Genomic DNA, 15791 nt, shown 5'->3' on the forward strand with positions numbered 1-15791 from the left:
TACCAGAAACAGTGAGGGTTAAAGGTAGCGTCTCACGCTGAATCCTGGGGAGAGGACTACCATCCAGGGCGAACAAGGCCGTGGGCTCCTTTAACTGTCTGAGAGGAATGTCATGTTCCCGAGCCCAGGTCTCGTCCATAAAACAGCCCTCCGCCCCAGAGTCTATTAAGGCACTGCAGGAAGCTGACGAACCGGTCCAGCGTAGATGGACCGACAAGGTAGTGCAGGATCTTGAAGGAGAGACAGGAGTAGTAGCGCTCACCAGTAGCCCTCCGCTTACTGACGAGCTCTGGCCTTTTACTGGACATGAAGTGACAAAATGACCAGCGGAACCGCAATAGAGACAGAGGCGGTTGGTGATTCTCCGTTCCCTCTCCTTAGTCGAGATGCGGATACCTCCCAGCTGCATGGGCTCAGCACCCGAGCCGGCAGAGGAAGATGGTAGTGATGCGGAGAGGGGGGCAACGGAGAACGCGAGCTCCTTTCCACGAGCTCGGTGACGAAGATCAACCCGTCGCTCAATGCGAATAGCGAGTTCAATCAAGGAATCCACGCTGGAAGGAACCTCCCGGGAGAGAATTTCATCCTTTACCTCTGCGCGGAGACCCTCCAGAAAACGAGCGAGCAAAGCCGGCTCGTTCCAGCCACTGGAGGCAGCAAGAGTGCGAAACTCAATAGAGTAGTCTGTTATGGATCGATTACCTTGACATAGGGAAGACAGGGCCCTGGAAGCCTCCTCCCCAAAAACAGATCGATCAAAAACCCGTATCATCTCCTCCTTAAAGTCCTGATACTGGTTAGTACACTCAGCCCTTGCCTCCCAGATTGCCGTGCCCCACTCACGAGCCCGTCCAATAAGGAGAGATATGACGTAGGCGACACGAGCAGTGCTCCTGGAGTAAGTGTTGGGCTGGAGAGAAAACACAATATCACACTGGGTGAGGAACGAGCGGCATTCAGTGGGCTCCCCAGAGTAACACGGCGGGTTATTGATTCTGGGCTCCGGAGATTCGAAAGCCCTGGAAGTGGCCGGTGGATCGAGGCGGAGATGGTGAACCTGTTCTGTGAGGTTGGAGACTTGGGTGGCCAGGGTCTCAACGGCATGTCGAGCAGCAGACACTTCCTGCTCGTGTCTGCCTAGCATCGCTCCCTGGATCCCGACGGCTGAGTGGAGAGGGTCCGAAGTCGCTGGGTCCATTCTTGGTCGGATTCTTCTGTTACGGTGCGTGAATGAGGACCCAAAAGCGAATTAACTTAAACAGAGCTTCTTTAATTACCAAACATAGGTAGGCTCAGACGGACCGGCAGATTCCGACAGGACAAGACAAGGTTACAGCAAACATGACGACAGTCTGGTTCAGGCATGAAACACAACAAACAAGAATCCGACAAAGACAGGAGCAGAAACAGAGAGAGATATAGGGACCTAATCAGAGGGAAAAAGGGAACAGGTGGGAAAAGGGGTGACGAGGTGGTTAGGAGGAGACAAGGCACAGCTGGGGGAAAGAGGGGGAGAAAAGGTAACCTAACAACGACCAGCAGAGGGAGACAGGGTGAAGGGAAAGGACAGAGACAAGACACAACATGACAGTACATGACAACTTTTTTGCCCCACTGTACATAAAGTGATTACACCAGGCCAGACTCCCTTTGAGTGGTGCGAGGAACCACAGCGCAGCACAAGAAGGGGAACAAGACAAAAGCCCAAAAGCACAACCACAGTATTACTTTGATCAGGATGCTGAAGGACAAATTAAATGCCTCGGATTGCTTTTTTTAGGTAAATTAGTATGGAAATATGGGGTATTTAACTTCAGAGTGTGGAACAATCTCCGAAATGGTTTCCTTTCATCCCCCAACTTCATTTTAAGCCCTTTTAATTGGGTTCTTTGAATGTCTGAGTAGTTGGTAGATACATTTAGATATTGTCAGCACTTTTTTTAAGGGCATTGACCTCCACATGGAAAGTCTTATCCATTTTTACATGCCTGCTTCGACCACTTCATAGGGAGAACTGATCTGGAATTGTAAGGACCATTCCCGGAGATGAGAAGCAGGTCAAACATTTAATCGGAAAAGACATGGAACAAGACAGGAACAGCATCAGCACACAGGTATACAAGGACATAAGACAATCAATGCTGAAGCGGGGAGAGTAGCGGGGGAACAGACAGATATAGGGGAGGTAATGACAGAGGTTATTGAGTCCAGGTGAGTCCAATAATCTCTGATGCGTGTGATGGGGGAAGGCAGGTGTGCGTAATGATGGTGGCAGGAGTGCATTATGCTAGGGAGCCTGGCGCTCGAGGCAAGAGCGGGAGCAGGCGTGACAGGAATAAGTGAACCAAAGAGGATATGTCATCACTAGCCTACGTACAGTATGTAAACATTATTTGACTTGCTTTCAAACTCAGGAAATATGTTGCTGTTCAAGTGTATGATTTGTTATGGAATAATAGTCCAATACCAATTTCTCAAGTTGATGAATCTACAGTAAGATTAGGACTACATCCCAATTATATCTTCTTCCTCTCAAAGTGTGCACATGTTCACTTCCCTTCACTGACTCTGGATAAAAGTGTCTGCTAGATGACAAAAATGTAAATGCAAATTATTTGAAAGGAAATGACTGGTATAAGATATGGTGGAAAATCCCACAAGCCAACACACATCCACCAATCCAATGCTTTTAGATTTGTTGGAAGTGCTGACACGTCAGGTTTTTAGTTGTTCTGGGATTTAGCTGGACTAAAATCTTTGTGTAACACAGTCGCCACCTTGTGACAGATAATGAGACATGCGACAATGCATATGCCTCAAACACTAAGTGTTTTTTCTATCTTTACCACTAAGAGGAGCTACAAAACCATTTACCAATTGGACTCTGCTGTACTGTTAAGACAGATATATGTGCAACATTTTACCACTAAGTGTCAGTATGTTAGAATGTCAACAAAAGAGTACCAAAAGGGCATTTCGGATACAGATTCCCCACATTTATTATCTTGTTCTGTTCCTGCCTTTGCAAGGTTAATGATAATATATATCCTGTTTCTAGCATACCATGTTATTCATACATACAGGTAGTTTTCAACATTATGCATATTATTTTCCATTCAAAACATATCTAGAACACTTTAAACATGTGTTTTGTTGAATAATAATCTCTCATATAATACGTACAGGAACACATACCACCAAGCAAGCAAGGCCATCTACATACGGTATAACTCCAAAGCAGGACTATAAGAAAACTGTGGTTACACACAATGGGCCTGAATTGAGAATCCAATCTAGTTCACCAAGTAAGAGATCCAGTCCACATGTAACGGCACAACTAACCCTGTCAGGGGTTGATTCTCCTATGTCTTCAAACATGTAACTGTATGAATATAAATATATATATATACACATACAGTATGCAGGATCAACTAGTACAGGCTCATAGAAAATGACCAGACCAGATCAGTGCATCTTTAGTAGACTGGGTCGAGTCATGACAAGGTGTGTGCTCTTTTCTTGAGGTACCACGGCTAATCTGGGGGAGAGAGATAGAGAGAGAGTGAAACAGAAAGAGAGAGAGAGCGAGAGCGAGAGAGAGAGAGAGAGAGAAAGACAGATCAAGAGATTGTATTAAGTCTTCCTATTTGCAGACGAAGAAGGCGCTAGTCTTAGACTACCAGCTCAAAAACACCAAACTTCAGTTTGAGATGGTTTGTTATTCAGACAAACTAGCAGGCTACAACCACAGATGGCTATAACAGTAAACAAAGCGTTATCCAGTGCATCCATTTGATCAGGTTTGTTCTGTGGCAGTTCTGTGCCACATGGAGAGAGTAGAAACATTCTTTACAATGATTATCATAGTACAGTTCATGTTTCTTCTGAGTGATTCAGAATCTCAACCGACAAGCAGACAGTTAATACTGGTGGACATCCGGCTGTCAATAAACCAATTAATCAGCCTTCATCCTACATGTTGAATCCAACCTCCTACTAGTTAGTGGTCGATATTGTTCCCACAGAGACAAGGTCTCAATGTGTCCGTTGTCACAGCCAGAAGGAAATGAAGAAGATGTTGATTATGAGCAATCAGTCGGTGCTCTGCGGAATCACTTCCTTCTGTACTGTATCTCTTGGGCTGTGGCTGTGATCAGACTGTGCCATGTCCAGTCAGTTCCTACTATAGCTCCTGTACAGGGCTATGGCTGCAGCTTACTCCATTCTTACTACTGTATGCGTATCCTGACCTGTGGCTGTGTGCTGCAGCCTGCTCAGTCAGTTGTCTCTATAGTTCCTGGGCTCTTTCTGTGACTGCAGCAGCCTGCTTAGCCAGGCTACATGTGACCCTGTTTGTCTGAGGACGAGGAGGACGTAGAGGGGGACGGGGATGGAGCCTTGGGGAACACCCTGTCTGTGGGAGTGATAGATGCTGGACTTCCCAGGCCTGAGGAGCTGGAACTACTAGACCTGTGCTGCCCCTGTCCCCCCTGTCCCTGGCCATGTCCCAGGTGGATGGGAGCAGGCCGAAGCGGTCTGACCGGAGGCGGCCTGAGGGGGGCGCTGGGCCTCCGTGCAGTCAGGGCCGGTTTGAAGGTGCTCATGGTCTCGGAGGACGAGGAACTGCTGCTACGGCGCAGGGCGGCGTCAGGGTCTCTGATGGCCATGGTGTTGGTGTGGAGGGGGCTGCTAGGGGTCTCAGAGGGTGGTCTGGACCCACAGGAGGAGAGGTGCTGCTGCTTCAGGGGCTCCAAGGTGTCCAGGACCACGTCGGGAGCATGCTTGGCCACGTTCTGCCGCTCAAGCTCAGACAGCTCATGCAGGGCGGTGTTCATGGTCTTCTCTATGTCCTGTAATACACACAGTTTCACCACTGATATTAATCCAGTGTCTGATGTCCTGCAACACACTCTATCTTGGCTGTCCATAGTAGTAGATGATGACAATTCACACACACACACACACACACACGCACACACGCACGCACGCACACCAATAGAAAAAATAATGTCCCATTCAAACATCTGCTCTTATTGTTTATCCTCAAACAAAATACTGACATACCAAGTCTTCCCAATAAAAACCAAACTGTTTCTTCTTGAAAGCAGGAACAAATGGACAAATTAACACTTCACAAATGGTTCCAATATTCTCTCTCTAATGAAGCAAACAAAGGGAGCCATATTTACATGTGGAGCTAGCAGCAGCTAACAGACTGAACAGTAATTAGGAGATGAGAGACAGAGGGCAATGTGGGCCTCTCTCTCAGATGTCCTTCCCACTGCTGCCTGACTTTGTCCATCTGAGTACTGGCTGGGATCCATAAACTATACTGGAAATATTTCTCCCTCTGTCTGTCGGTCTTTTCTGTCTGTCTGCCTGTCTCGCCATCTCTCTGAACAACAGACAGGAGAATATCCTCATTAGCTTCGACTGCACAACTCCGAGCATGGCTGGACTGGCAGGAAATAGTTATATTAAGAATAACAAGGGAAGTTTGGTCTTGCCTGACTTCACCCACTGAATCAATTGCTTTGATAATTATTAAGTATTTATTGCAGTGATTAGATTCTCACCTCTGTATACCCTGATAAATGCTCTTTTGCCAAAACTTTTGTTAAATAAATCCACAAGCAACAAGAGATGAGTGGGCAACCTTCTTTTTTAAATTGGTTAGTTTATTTTCTGGTAGTCAGCACCCCATCATTAGGCCGGGTGTGCGTTTAGTTATTTATTTACTTCATAGACTCTCACCTCTGCCAGTGATTTCTGTTCGCCAAGGCTACCGTGGCGGGTGGAGCCGGGGGAGGGTCTGAGGGCGGGGCCATCACGGAAGCACTTTCTATCTGGATGGTTGATACTTCCTGTGCTGCTGAACGTGCTGACATGGCGTTTCTCTGGACTGTCCATGCGGCCCCTGCTGACAGCCATCTTGTGAGGGCTGCAGGGGCGGGGCATGACCCTAGGGGGCGTGTCCATACCTCGGGTGGGGCTGTGAGTGTCGGCGGTGCTCCTGTGGTGAGGGATAACAGCACCGTCTGAACGAACCCTCACCCTGAATGGCCACAACACAGAGAGCAGACAGACTCTCAAGACAGCATCAAGGACAGAGTGCAAAAATAAATTATAGCTCATTCAATACAACTACACTAAATGAACCATTATTTTGTAGCCTCTTCATGGAGGAAAACATCTCATCCTGCATGTGTCTAGAAAACCTGTTAACCTGCATTACTGAACTGTGAGAATGAATCATCATAAAGTCAATGTGTAGCCACCTTCCAAGAGCATCTCCATAGTGGTGTTCAGGGGTATGTTGTCTGTGTTCGCAGGGGGAGCTGCGGTCACGGTTCCTGGATGAGGTTCGGTCTCTGTCCTCCTGGTGGGGTCCACTACTGGCCTCACTCCCAGCCTTCCAACTCAGACTGTCTGAGAACGCATCTTCCCTGAGGTAACGGAGAGACAGAGAGCAGATGTTTTTTGTATGCTGGCAAAATGCATAAACAATTATACAATTTCATTAACGAGTCACTGCAAATCATCTGGATACCCTTACACCAGAGATTAGATGAAATTATTATGTCAACAAACAATCCTTCGGAAACTAAACCTAACTCCAGATGTTGGACCTCTTCTAGTTATTATTAACAAGTACAGCACCCATTCCCCAGTTTCCCCGGGCCCCTGACTTATTATTTATTTCACCTTTATTTAACCAGGTAGGCCAGTTGAGAAAAAGGTCTCAACTGGGACCTGGCCAAGATAGAGCAAAGCAGTGCAACACAAACAACACAGAGTAACACATGGGATAAACAAACATACAGTCAATAACACAATTGTCACACCCTGAACATAGTTTGCTTTGTATGTTTCTATGTTTTGGTTGGTCAGGGTGTGAGCTGGGTGGGCATTCTATGTTACATGTCTAGTTTGTCTAGTTCTATGTTTGGCCTGATATGGTTCTCAATCAGAGGCAGGTGTTCGTCATTGTCTCTGATTGGGAACCATATTTAGGTAGCCTGTTTGGTGTTGGGTTTTGTGGGTGAATGTCCTTAGTGTCCTTGTAACTGTCTTGTGTTAGTTTGCACCAGTTTAGGCTGTTTTCGGTATTCAAGTTACGGTTATTGTTTTGTATTGATTCGTGTTTACGTTATTTTATTAAACATGAATCTCAATAGCCACGCCGCCTTTTGGTCCGACTCTCTTTCCCATACAGAAAACCGTGACAGAATCACCCACCACAACAGGACCAAGCGGCGTGGTAACGGGCAACAGCAAAAGCAGCAGCAGGAGAAGCAACAGAGGCAGCAGCAACAGGAGCAGCAGCAGCAGCAGTGGGAGAGGCTGCACTACTTGGAAAAATGGACATGGGAGGACGAATTGAATGGTAAAGGACCCTGGGCTCAGCCAGGAGAATATCGCCGCCCCAAAGAAGAACTGGAAGCGGCGAAAGCGGAGAGGCGCTGGTATGAGGAGGCAGCGTGGCGTCGTGGATGGAAGCCTGAGAGTCAGCCCCAAAAATGTATTGGGGGGGGGGGCTCACAGGGAGTATGGCTACGCCAGGTAGGAGACCTGAGCCAACTTCCTGTGGTTACCGGGGGGCGAGAGAGACCGGGCAGGCACCGTGTTATGCTGTGAAGCGCACGGTGTTCCCAGTGCGGGTGCATAGCCCGGTGCGGTACATTCCAGCTCTGCGTATCGGCCGGGCTAGAGTGGGCATCGAGCCAAGTGCCATGAAGCCGGCTCTACGCATCTGGTCTCCAGTGCGTCTCCTTGGGCCGGCTTACATGGCACCAGCCTTGCGCACGGTGTCCCCGGTTCGCCTGCATAGCCCAGTGCGGGCTATTCCACCTCGCCGCACTGGCAGGGCGACCGGGACCATTCAACCGGGTAAGGTTGGGCAGGCTCAGTGCTCAAGAGCTCCAGTGCGCCTGCACGGCCCGGTCTATCCGTCACCACCTCCACGCACCAGCCCTCCGGTGGCAGCCCACCGTACCAGGCTGTCTCTCCGGCCCATCCTTACAGGGGCTCCCTCCTCTCCAGCGCCGCCTGAGCCGCCCGTCTGCCCAGCGCCGCCTGAGCCGCCCGTCTGCCCAGCGCCGCCTGAGCTGCCCGTCTGCCAGCGCCGCCCGTCTGCCCAGCGCCGCCTGAGCCGCCCGTCTGCCCAGCGCCGCCTGAGCCGCCCGTCTGCCCAGCGCCGCCTGAGCCGCCCGTCTGCCCAGCGCCGCCTGAGCCGCCCGTCTGCCCAGCGCCGCCTGAGCCGCCCGTCTGCCCAGCGCCGCCTGAGCCGCCCGTCTGCCCAGCGCCGCCTGAGCCGCCCGTCTGCCCAGCGCCGCCTGAGCCGCCCGTCTGCCCAGCGCCGCCTGAGCTGCCCGTCTGCCAGCGCCGCCCGTCTGCCCAGCGCCGCCTGAGCCGCCCGTCTGCCCAGCGCCGCCTGAGCCGCCCGTCTGCCCAGCGCCGCCTGAGCCGCCCGTCTGCCCAGCGCCGCCTGAGCCGCCTGAGCCGCCCGTCTGCCCAGCGCCGCCTGAGCCGCCCGTCTGCCCAGCGCCGCCTGAGCCGCCCGTCTGCCCAGCGCCGCCTGAGCCGCCCGTCTGCCCAGCGCCGCCTGAGCCGCCCGTCTGCCCAGCGCCGCCTGAGCCGCCCGTCTGCCCAGCGCTGCCTGAGCCGCCCGTCTGCCCAGCGCCGCCTGAGCAGCCCGTCTGCCCAGCGCCGCCAGTGCCGCCCGTCTGCCCAGCGCCGCCAGTGCCGCCCGTCTGCCCAGTGCCGCCCGTCTGCCCAGCGCCGCCAGTGCCGCCCGTCTGCCCAGCGCCGCCAGTGCCGCCCGTCTGCCCAGCGCCGCCTGAGCAGCCCATCTGCCCAGCGCCGCCAGTGCCGCCCGTCTGCCCAGTGCCGCCCGTCTGCCCAGCGCCGCCAGTGCCGCCCGTCTGCCCAGCGCCGCCCGTCTGCCCAGCGCCGCCAGTGCCGCCCGTCTGCCCAGCGCCGCCCGTCTGCCAGGGGCCGCCAGTGCCGCCCGTCAGCCAGGGGCCGCTAGTGCCGCCCGTCAGCCAGGGGCCGCCAGTGCCGCCCGTCAGCCAGAGGCGCCAGAGCCCCTGCCCCTCTGCCCAGAGCCCCTGCCCCTCTGCCCAGAGCCCCTCTGCCCAGAGCCCCTGCCCCTCTGCCCAGAGCCCCTGCCCCTCTGTCCCGAGCAGCCGCCCCTCTGTCCCGAGCAGCCGCCCCTCTGTCCCGAGCAGCCGCCCCTCTGTCCCGAGCAGCCGCCCCTCTGTCCCGAGCTGCCGCCCCTCTGTCCCGAGCTGCCGCCCCTCTGTCCCGAGCTGCCGCCCCTCTGTCCCGAGCTGCCGCCCCTCTGTCCCGAGCTGCCGCCCCTCTGTCCCGAGCTGCCGCCCCTCTGTCCCGAGCTGCCGCCCCTCTGTCCATTGAGAAGAGTTGCCATGGTGAGGAGGCCACGGAAGCGGACAAGGTGGGGGACTAAGACTACGGTGAAGTGGGGGCCACGTCCAGCACCAGAGCCGCCACCGTGGACAGATGCCCACCCAGACCCTCCCCTATAGGTTCAGGTTTTGCGGCCAGAGTCCGCACCTTGGTGGGGGGTACTGTCACACCCTGACCATAGTTTGCTTTGTATGTTTCTATGTTTTGGTTGGTCAGGGGTGTGAGCTGGTTGGACATTCTATGTTACATGTCTAGTTTGTCTAGTTCTATGTTTGGCCTGATATGGTTCTCAATCAGAGGCAGGTGTTCGTCATTGTCTCTGATTGGGAACCATATTTAGGTAGCCTGTTTGGTGTTGGGTTTTGTGGGTGATTGTCCTTAGTGTCCTTGTAACTGTCTTGTGTTAGTTTGCACCAGTTTAGGCTGTTTTCGGTTTTCAAGTTACGTTTATTGTTTTTGTATTGATTCGTGTTTACGTTATTTTATTAAACATGAATCTCAATAGCCACGCCGCCTTTTGGTCCGACTCTCTTTCCCATACAGAAAACCGTGACAACAATAGAAAAGTCTATATACAGTGTGTGCAAATGTAGTAAGATTAGGGAGGTAAGGCAATAAATAGGCCATAGTGGCAAAATAATTACAATTTAGCAATTAAACACATTCTAGATTTAATTTAAATTGGAGATGCTTAATGTGAGTCTGGAAGGAGAGTTTACAGTCTTACCAGACACCTAGGTATTTGTAGTTGTCCACATATTTTTAAGTCAGAACCGTCCAGAGTGGTGACGCTAGACGGGTGTGCGGGTGCGTGCAGTGATCGGTTGAAGAGCATGCAATTTAGTTTTACTTGCATTTAAGAGCAGTTGGAGGCCACGAAAGCAGTGTTGTATGGCACTGAAGCTCGTCTGGAGGTTAGTTAACACATTGTCCAAAGAAGGGACAGACATATACAGAATGGTGTCGTCTGTTGGATCAGAGAATTACCATCAGCAAGAGAGACATCACTGATGTATACAGAGAGAAGAATCGGCCCGAGAAATGAACCCTGTGACACCCCCATTGAGACTGCCAGTGGTCCGGACAACAGGCCCTCCGATTTGACACACTGAACTCTATCTGAGAAGTAGTTGGTGAACCAGGCGAGGCAGTCATTTGGGAAACCAAGGCTGTTGAGTCTGCCGATAAGAATGCTGTGACTGACATAGTCGAAAGCCTTGGCCAGGTCGATGAATACAGCTGCACAGTATTGTCTCTTATCGATGGCGGTTATGATATCGTTTAGGACCTTGAGCGTGGCTGAGGTGCACCCATCACCAGCTCAGAAACCAGATTGCATAGCGGAAAAGGTACGGTGGGAATCGAAATAGTCGGTGATCTGTTAACTTTTCTTTCGAAGACTTTAGAAAAGGCACGGTAGGATAGATATAGGTCTGTAGCAGTTTGGGTCTAGAGTGTCTCCCCTTTGAAGAGGGGGATGACCACGGTAGCTTTCCAATCTTTAGGGATCTCAGTAAGAGAGGTTGAACAGGCTAGTAATAGGTGTTTCAACAATTTCGGCAGGTAATTTTAGAAAGAGAGGACCCAGATTGTCTAGCCCAGCTGATTTGTATGGGTCCAGCTCTCTGGATTTGGGTGAAGGAGAAATGGGGAGGCTTGGGTAAGTTGCTGTGGGGGGTGCAGAGCTGTTGACCAGGGTAGGGGTAGCCAGGTGGAAAGCATGGCCAGCAGTAGAAAAATGCTTATTGAAATTCTCGATTATCGTAGATTTAGCAGTGGTGACAGTGTTTCCTAGCCTCAGTGCAGTGGACAGCTGGGAGTAGGTGCTCTTATTCTCTATGGACTTTACAGTACATTGTCCCAGAACTTTTTGGAGTTTGTGCTACAAGATGCAAATTTCTGTTTGAAAAAGCTAGCCTTTCCTTTCCTAACTGCCTGTGTATATTGGTTTCTAACCAACTTTAAAAAGTTGCATATCGTGGGGGCTATTCGATGCTAATGCAGTACGCCACAGGATGTTTTTGTGCTGGTCAAGGGCAGTCAGGTCTGGAGTGAACCAAGGGCTATATCTGTTCTTAGTTCTAAAGTTTTGAATGGGGCATGCTTTTTTAAGATGGTGAGGAAAGCACTTTTAAAGAATAACCAGGCATCCTCTGCTGACGGAATGAGGTCAATATCCTTCCAGGATATCCAGACCAGGTTTTTCGCTGAAGTGTTTTAGGGAGCGTTTGACAGTCATGAGGGGTGGTTGTTTAACCGTGGACCCATTACAGACGCAGGCAATGTTGAAGAAAGCAGAGGTGTATTTAAAGGGCAGGTTGGTTAGGATGATATCTATGAGGGTGCCCGTGTTTACGGATTTAGGGTTTTACCTGGTAGGGTCAACGATAATTTGTCAGATTGAGGGCATCTAGCTTAGATTGTAGGATGGCCCGAGGTGTTAAGCATATCCCAAATTTAGGTCACCAGGATCAGTTGGAGATGAGTGTGCCTGCATCCCAAATTACACACTATTCCCTTCATAGTGCACTACTTTTGACTAGTGTGCTAGCGCACGAGCTCTAAACAAAAGTAGAGAACTATAAAGGGTATAGGGTGCAATTTTGGACGCATCCTGTGTCTTTCCCTAATTAGGGTTTAATTCTGTCATCTCCACGGTGATGGATGGTGATTGGCTGTCGGGTAGGGTTCCGGAAGGATAAATGACCAGTTACAGAGTGACCTTAATGTTCCATCCTTGTCATGCGGAAGTGTTAGTTCAAGAGACTGAGGAGAGGACATCTCGTTTAATTACTAATTGGGGATTTATTTGCTTTGAAGTCTTTGGTGCTTACTGTATGCCAACTGCTGCATTGACACAGTATCAGACTAATGCACTTTGGGCACAGTTCATGATTATTGACATATCAATTCACTGTTATTGACATGGACTCACATAACCTGGAGGCCCCATGGTAGGGGTGCACAGTCTGTCTCTCGTCTACTGACGATTACAATAGAAGTGCTTATCCTAAACAGAGGCATGTAGCATTTGAGCAGTTACACAGAAATATTGTACTTACATGTCCTGCACCACAATGTATTGATGTGGGATGAGTCCGTCCACTCCGTTGTGTCGTCCCTCCCACCAGTCATCAGAGGCTCTCAGGTACAGCAGCAGTGATGCCCCCTTCTTAAAGGACAGCTCTCTGGGAGTTCGCCCCACGTAGTCAAACTTAGCGATAGCCTCGATCTGCTCCAGTTCATCATCACTGGTGTGAGGTCCTGTACTGTTGTCCACTTCATCAATGGCACCTGGCCCACTTTGGGGACTGTCACTAAATGGTGTAGAGAGAGAGATATATATATTGTAGATAGATAAATACATTGATTGATAGATTCAGATAATGATAAAGAAGGACATAGTATAGTGCTTTGGACTAAACTAGCCCAACAAGAGGGTGAAGTCATTTGAAACACAGAACTGGGTCCAGTCCTCTAATCCCCTTCTCTACATTGGTTAATCTCCATCTTCTCTCCCATCCAAGCAGAACCAAGGCCCAGTATACTATAACATCACTAACCAGTACTCTTCTCCTCCAGCCATGCACTTCTCATAGACCGGTCCGTCCAGCTCACGGTGGCTCGGGAAGATGACCTCGTTGTGGATGATGATGGTCTTGATGACCTCATTAACGTGTGTCTGACAGGCCACAGGATCGTGACCATCAGGTATGGGCATCAGAGTCGGGCCGAAGCAGGTAGCCAGGTTATAGGGATCCATCATGTTCTCATCACTGTACTGGGATAGACTGGAGAGAAACAATGGGGAATTACAGTTTTCTTTTATCACTTTGGTATAATTTTACAACTTTTAGGTCAAAACTCAAAAAGGCAGATTTTTTTCTTTATGTACATTTTCAAGTACAACACACAGTAACTTTTTCACCAAACCTAAATCAGTGTTTCATCTAGAAATACCTTTCACATAAAGACACTGCCTTTCACAATGCAATGCTTACATTACTTTTCATATGATTCTCTTCTCATTTGTTTAAATACATTTGACCATCACTTAATCCAACTGCGCTTAACGGTTAATCACTTAACCGTTTGGTAAACCTATAGATTTTGAACTGGTTTGTCTACTATATATGGATTTTGAGAGCTACAGAAATAAAAGGGGAAAGTGGATACCTAGTCAGTTGTACAACTGAATGCATTCAACTGAAATGTGTCTTCCACATTTAACCCAACCCCTCGGAATCTGAGTGGTGAGGAGGGCTGCCTTAATTGATATCCACATCTTCGGCACCCGGGGAACAGTGTGTTTGTAAAGTATTAACATCTAAATGACATGTATTACCCAACAAAATAACATCTATCCAGACGTCCTATACAGTTATTCATTAGTGCAAAAAAAACATTGTATTTTTCAGATATAATTGCAACATACTGTAGGTGTCTGTAATCAAATGTAAGAAATTAAATGAAACAAATAAAATTAATGAAAATAAAACATAACATGTAGTACCTATTAATTTGCATCAAGCCTGTCTTGAGCATTTCAATATAAATTCTCCACCAAATCACAGTGTTCATGCACCGTGGGAAAAACCCTTTGGCATGGCGAATCCAAGCTTGACATTGGTCTGTATTGATGTCGTCGCATGCCTCATCCAAGGCCAGAAGGAGGGTGGCACGCTCATGGGGCTGGCGATCGTCCACCTTCCACCTTTCCTCAATAGGGTTGAGGAAAGGAGAATATGGGGACCGGTATAGGGTCACTAATCGATGATTGTCCCACGCAATGACATTCATGACATACCGGTCTGCCCAATTTCATTGCGAAAGACATTGAGGTGTGCAGCGTTGTAGGATCCAAGCAATGGCCTACGTCCTACCAGATAATCTTCAGAGATAGCTGCAACCATGGAGATGTTTCCCCCACGTTGTCAAGGCACGTAGATGGTCATCCATTGACCGATGAGCAAATTAGACTTATTTTTCTTCTCCGTATCTCCGGATTCCTACCGCAAGCTCTGAACCTTTTCACCTGGATCATCGCATCTGCTATCCAAGTGGCCACTCCTGGCTAACGTCTCTGTCCCGAAGCAAGAACCAATTAGCCTGGAGCTAACCTTGCTAGGCCCATATCCCGGCTAGCCGAAGAAGTCCATCAGCCACTCCTTTGGCTACAATACATATTTTGCCAATTGGCCTGGACCCCGCCGACCCTTCACGACTGGACTACCGACGTAATTTGACCAAGGGGGTTTATCAACTGGCTCCTCCGTCGCAACGTCCCCTGAATGCCCATCTGCTAGCCTGCTAGCCGCAACCCGCTAGCTGTCTAGAGCATATCGGACTGTTAGCTTAAGAGGCCCATCGGACAAATTCTTTGGCCACTATACCTTTTTCTATTGGCCTAGACCCCTTTAACCACACGAAGCCCTGCTGATCCACGATGACTGGTCTGCAGACGTAACAGCACGAGGGGGCTACAACAGACTTTCTTCCGTCGCGACGTCCCTCCAAGGCCCCTCTGCTGCTATGTTTCGAGAGACAATATCTCTCTCATCGTCACTCAGTGCATAGGTTTACCTCCACTGTATTCACATCCTACCATAACTTTGTCTGTACATTATGCCTTGAACCTATTCTACCGTGCCCAGAAAACGTATAGCCTTTAGCCGTACTCTTATCCTACCCCTCCCCTGTTCCTCTGGTGATGTAGAGGTTAATCCAGGCAATGCAGTGGCTAGCTCCACACCCTTTCCCCAGGCGCTTTCATTTGTTGACTTCTGTAACCTTAAAAGTCTTGGTTTCATGCATGTTAACATTAAAAGCCTCCTCCCTAAGTTTGTTTTATTCACTACCTTAGCACACTCTGCCAACCCGGATGTCCTAGCTGCGTATGAATCCTGGATAAGGAAGATCACCAAAAACTCTGAAATTTCCATCCCTAACTACAACATTTTCCTACAAGATAGAACTGCCAAAGGGGGAGGAGTTGCAATCTCCTGCAGAGATAGCCTGCAAAGCTCTGTCTTACTATCCAGGTCTGTGCCCAAACAATTTGAGCTCTTACTTCTAAAAATGCACCTTTCCAGAAACAAGTCTCTCACAGTTGCAGCTTGCTATTGACCACCTTCTGCCCCCAGTTATGCCCTGGAACCCATATGTGAATGGATTGAAACCCATCTTTCTCCAGAGCTCGTGCTGTTAGGTGACCTAAACTGGGACCTGCTTAACACCCCGGCCATCCTACAATCTAAGCTTGATGCCCTCAATCTCACAAATTATCAATGAACCTACCAGGTACAACCCCAAATCCGTAAACACGGACACCCTCTTAAATATCATCCTAACCAACCTGCCCT

The 15791-nt window shown here is 49.7% G+C and overlaps 1 protein-coding gene across 8 annotated transcripts in view; it reads right to left on the minus strand.

Moving 5' to 3' along the window:
• Positions 1-2974: 2974 nt before the first annotated feature.
• LOC110528336 (SLIT-ROBO Rho GTPase-activating protein 3) overlaps positions 2975-15791 on the minus strand; it is an 89375-nt gene continuing 76558 nt past the window's right edge. For all 8 annotated transcript variants that reach the window (XM_021610330.3, XM_021610328.3, XM_021610326.3 and 5 more), the window contains 5 exons: positions 12993-13220; positions 12492-12746; positions 6279-6446; positions 5755-6055; positions 2975-4850 (listed from right to left, as the gene is read on the minus strand). In XM_021610330.3, the coding sequence (XP_021466005.2) occupies positions 4338-4850; positions 5755-6055; positions 6279-6446; positions 12492-12746; positions 12993-13220 (1465 nt within the window). In that variant the 3' untranslated portion in view covers positions 2975-4337. The remainder of the gene's footprint in view (positions 4851-5754; positions 6056-6278; positions 6447-12491; positions 12747-12992; positions 13221-15791) is intronic.

The sequence above is a fragment of the Oncorhynchus mykiss genome, chromosome 7 (assembly GCF_057628025.1).
Source record: "Oncorhynchus mykiss isolate SJ-2025 chromosome 7, ASM5762802v1, whole genome shotgun sequence".
Lineage (NCBI taxonomy): Eukaryota > Metazoa > Chordata > Actinopteri > Salmoniformes > Salmonidae > Oncorhynchus > Oncorhynchus mykiss.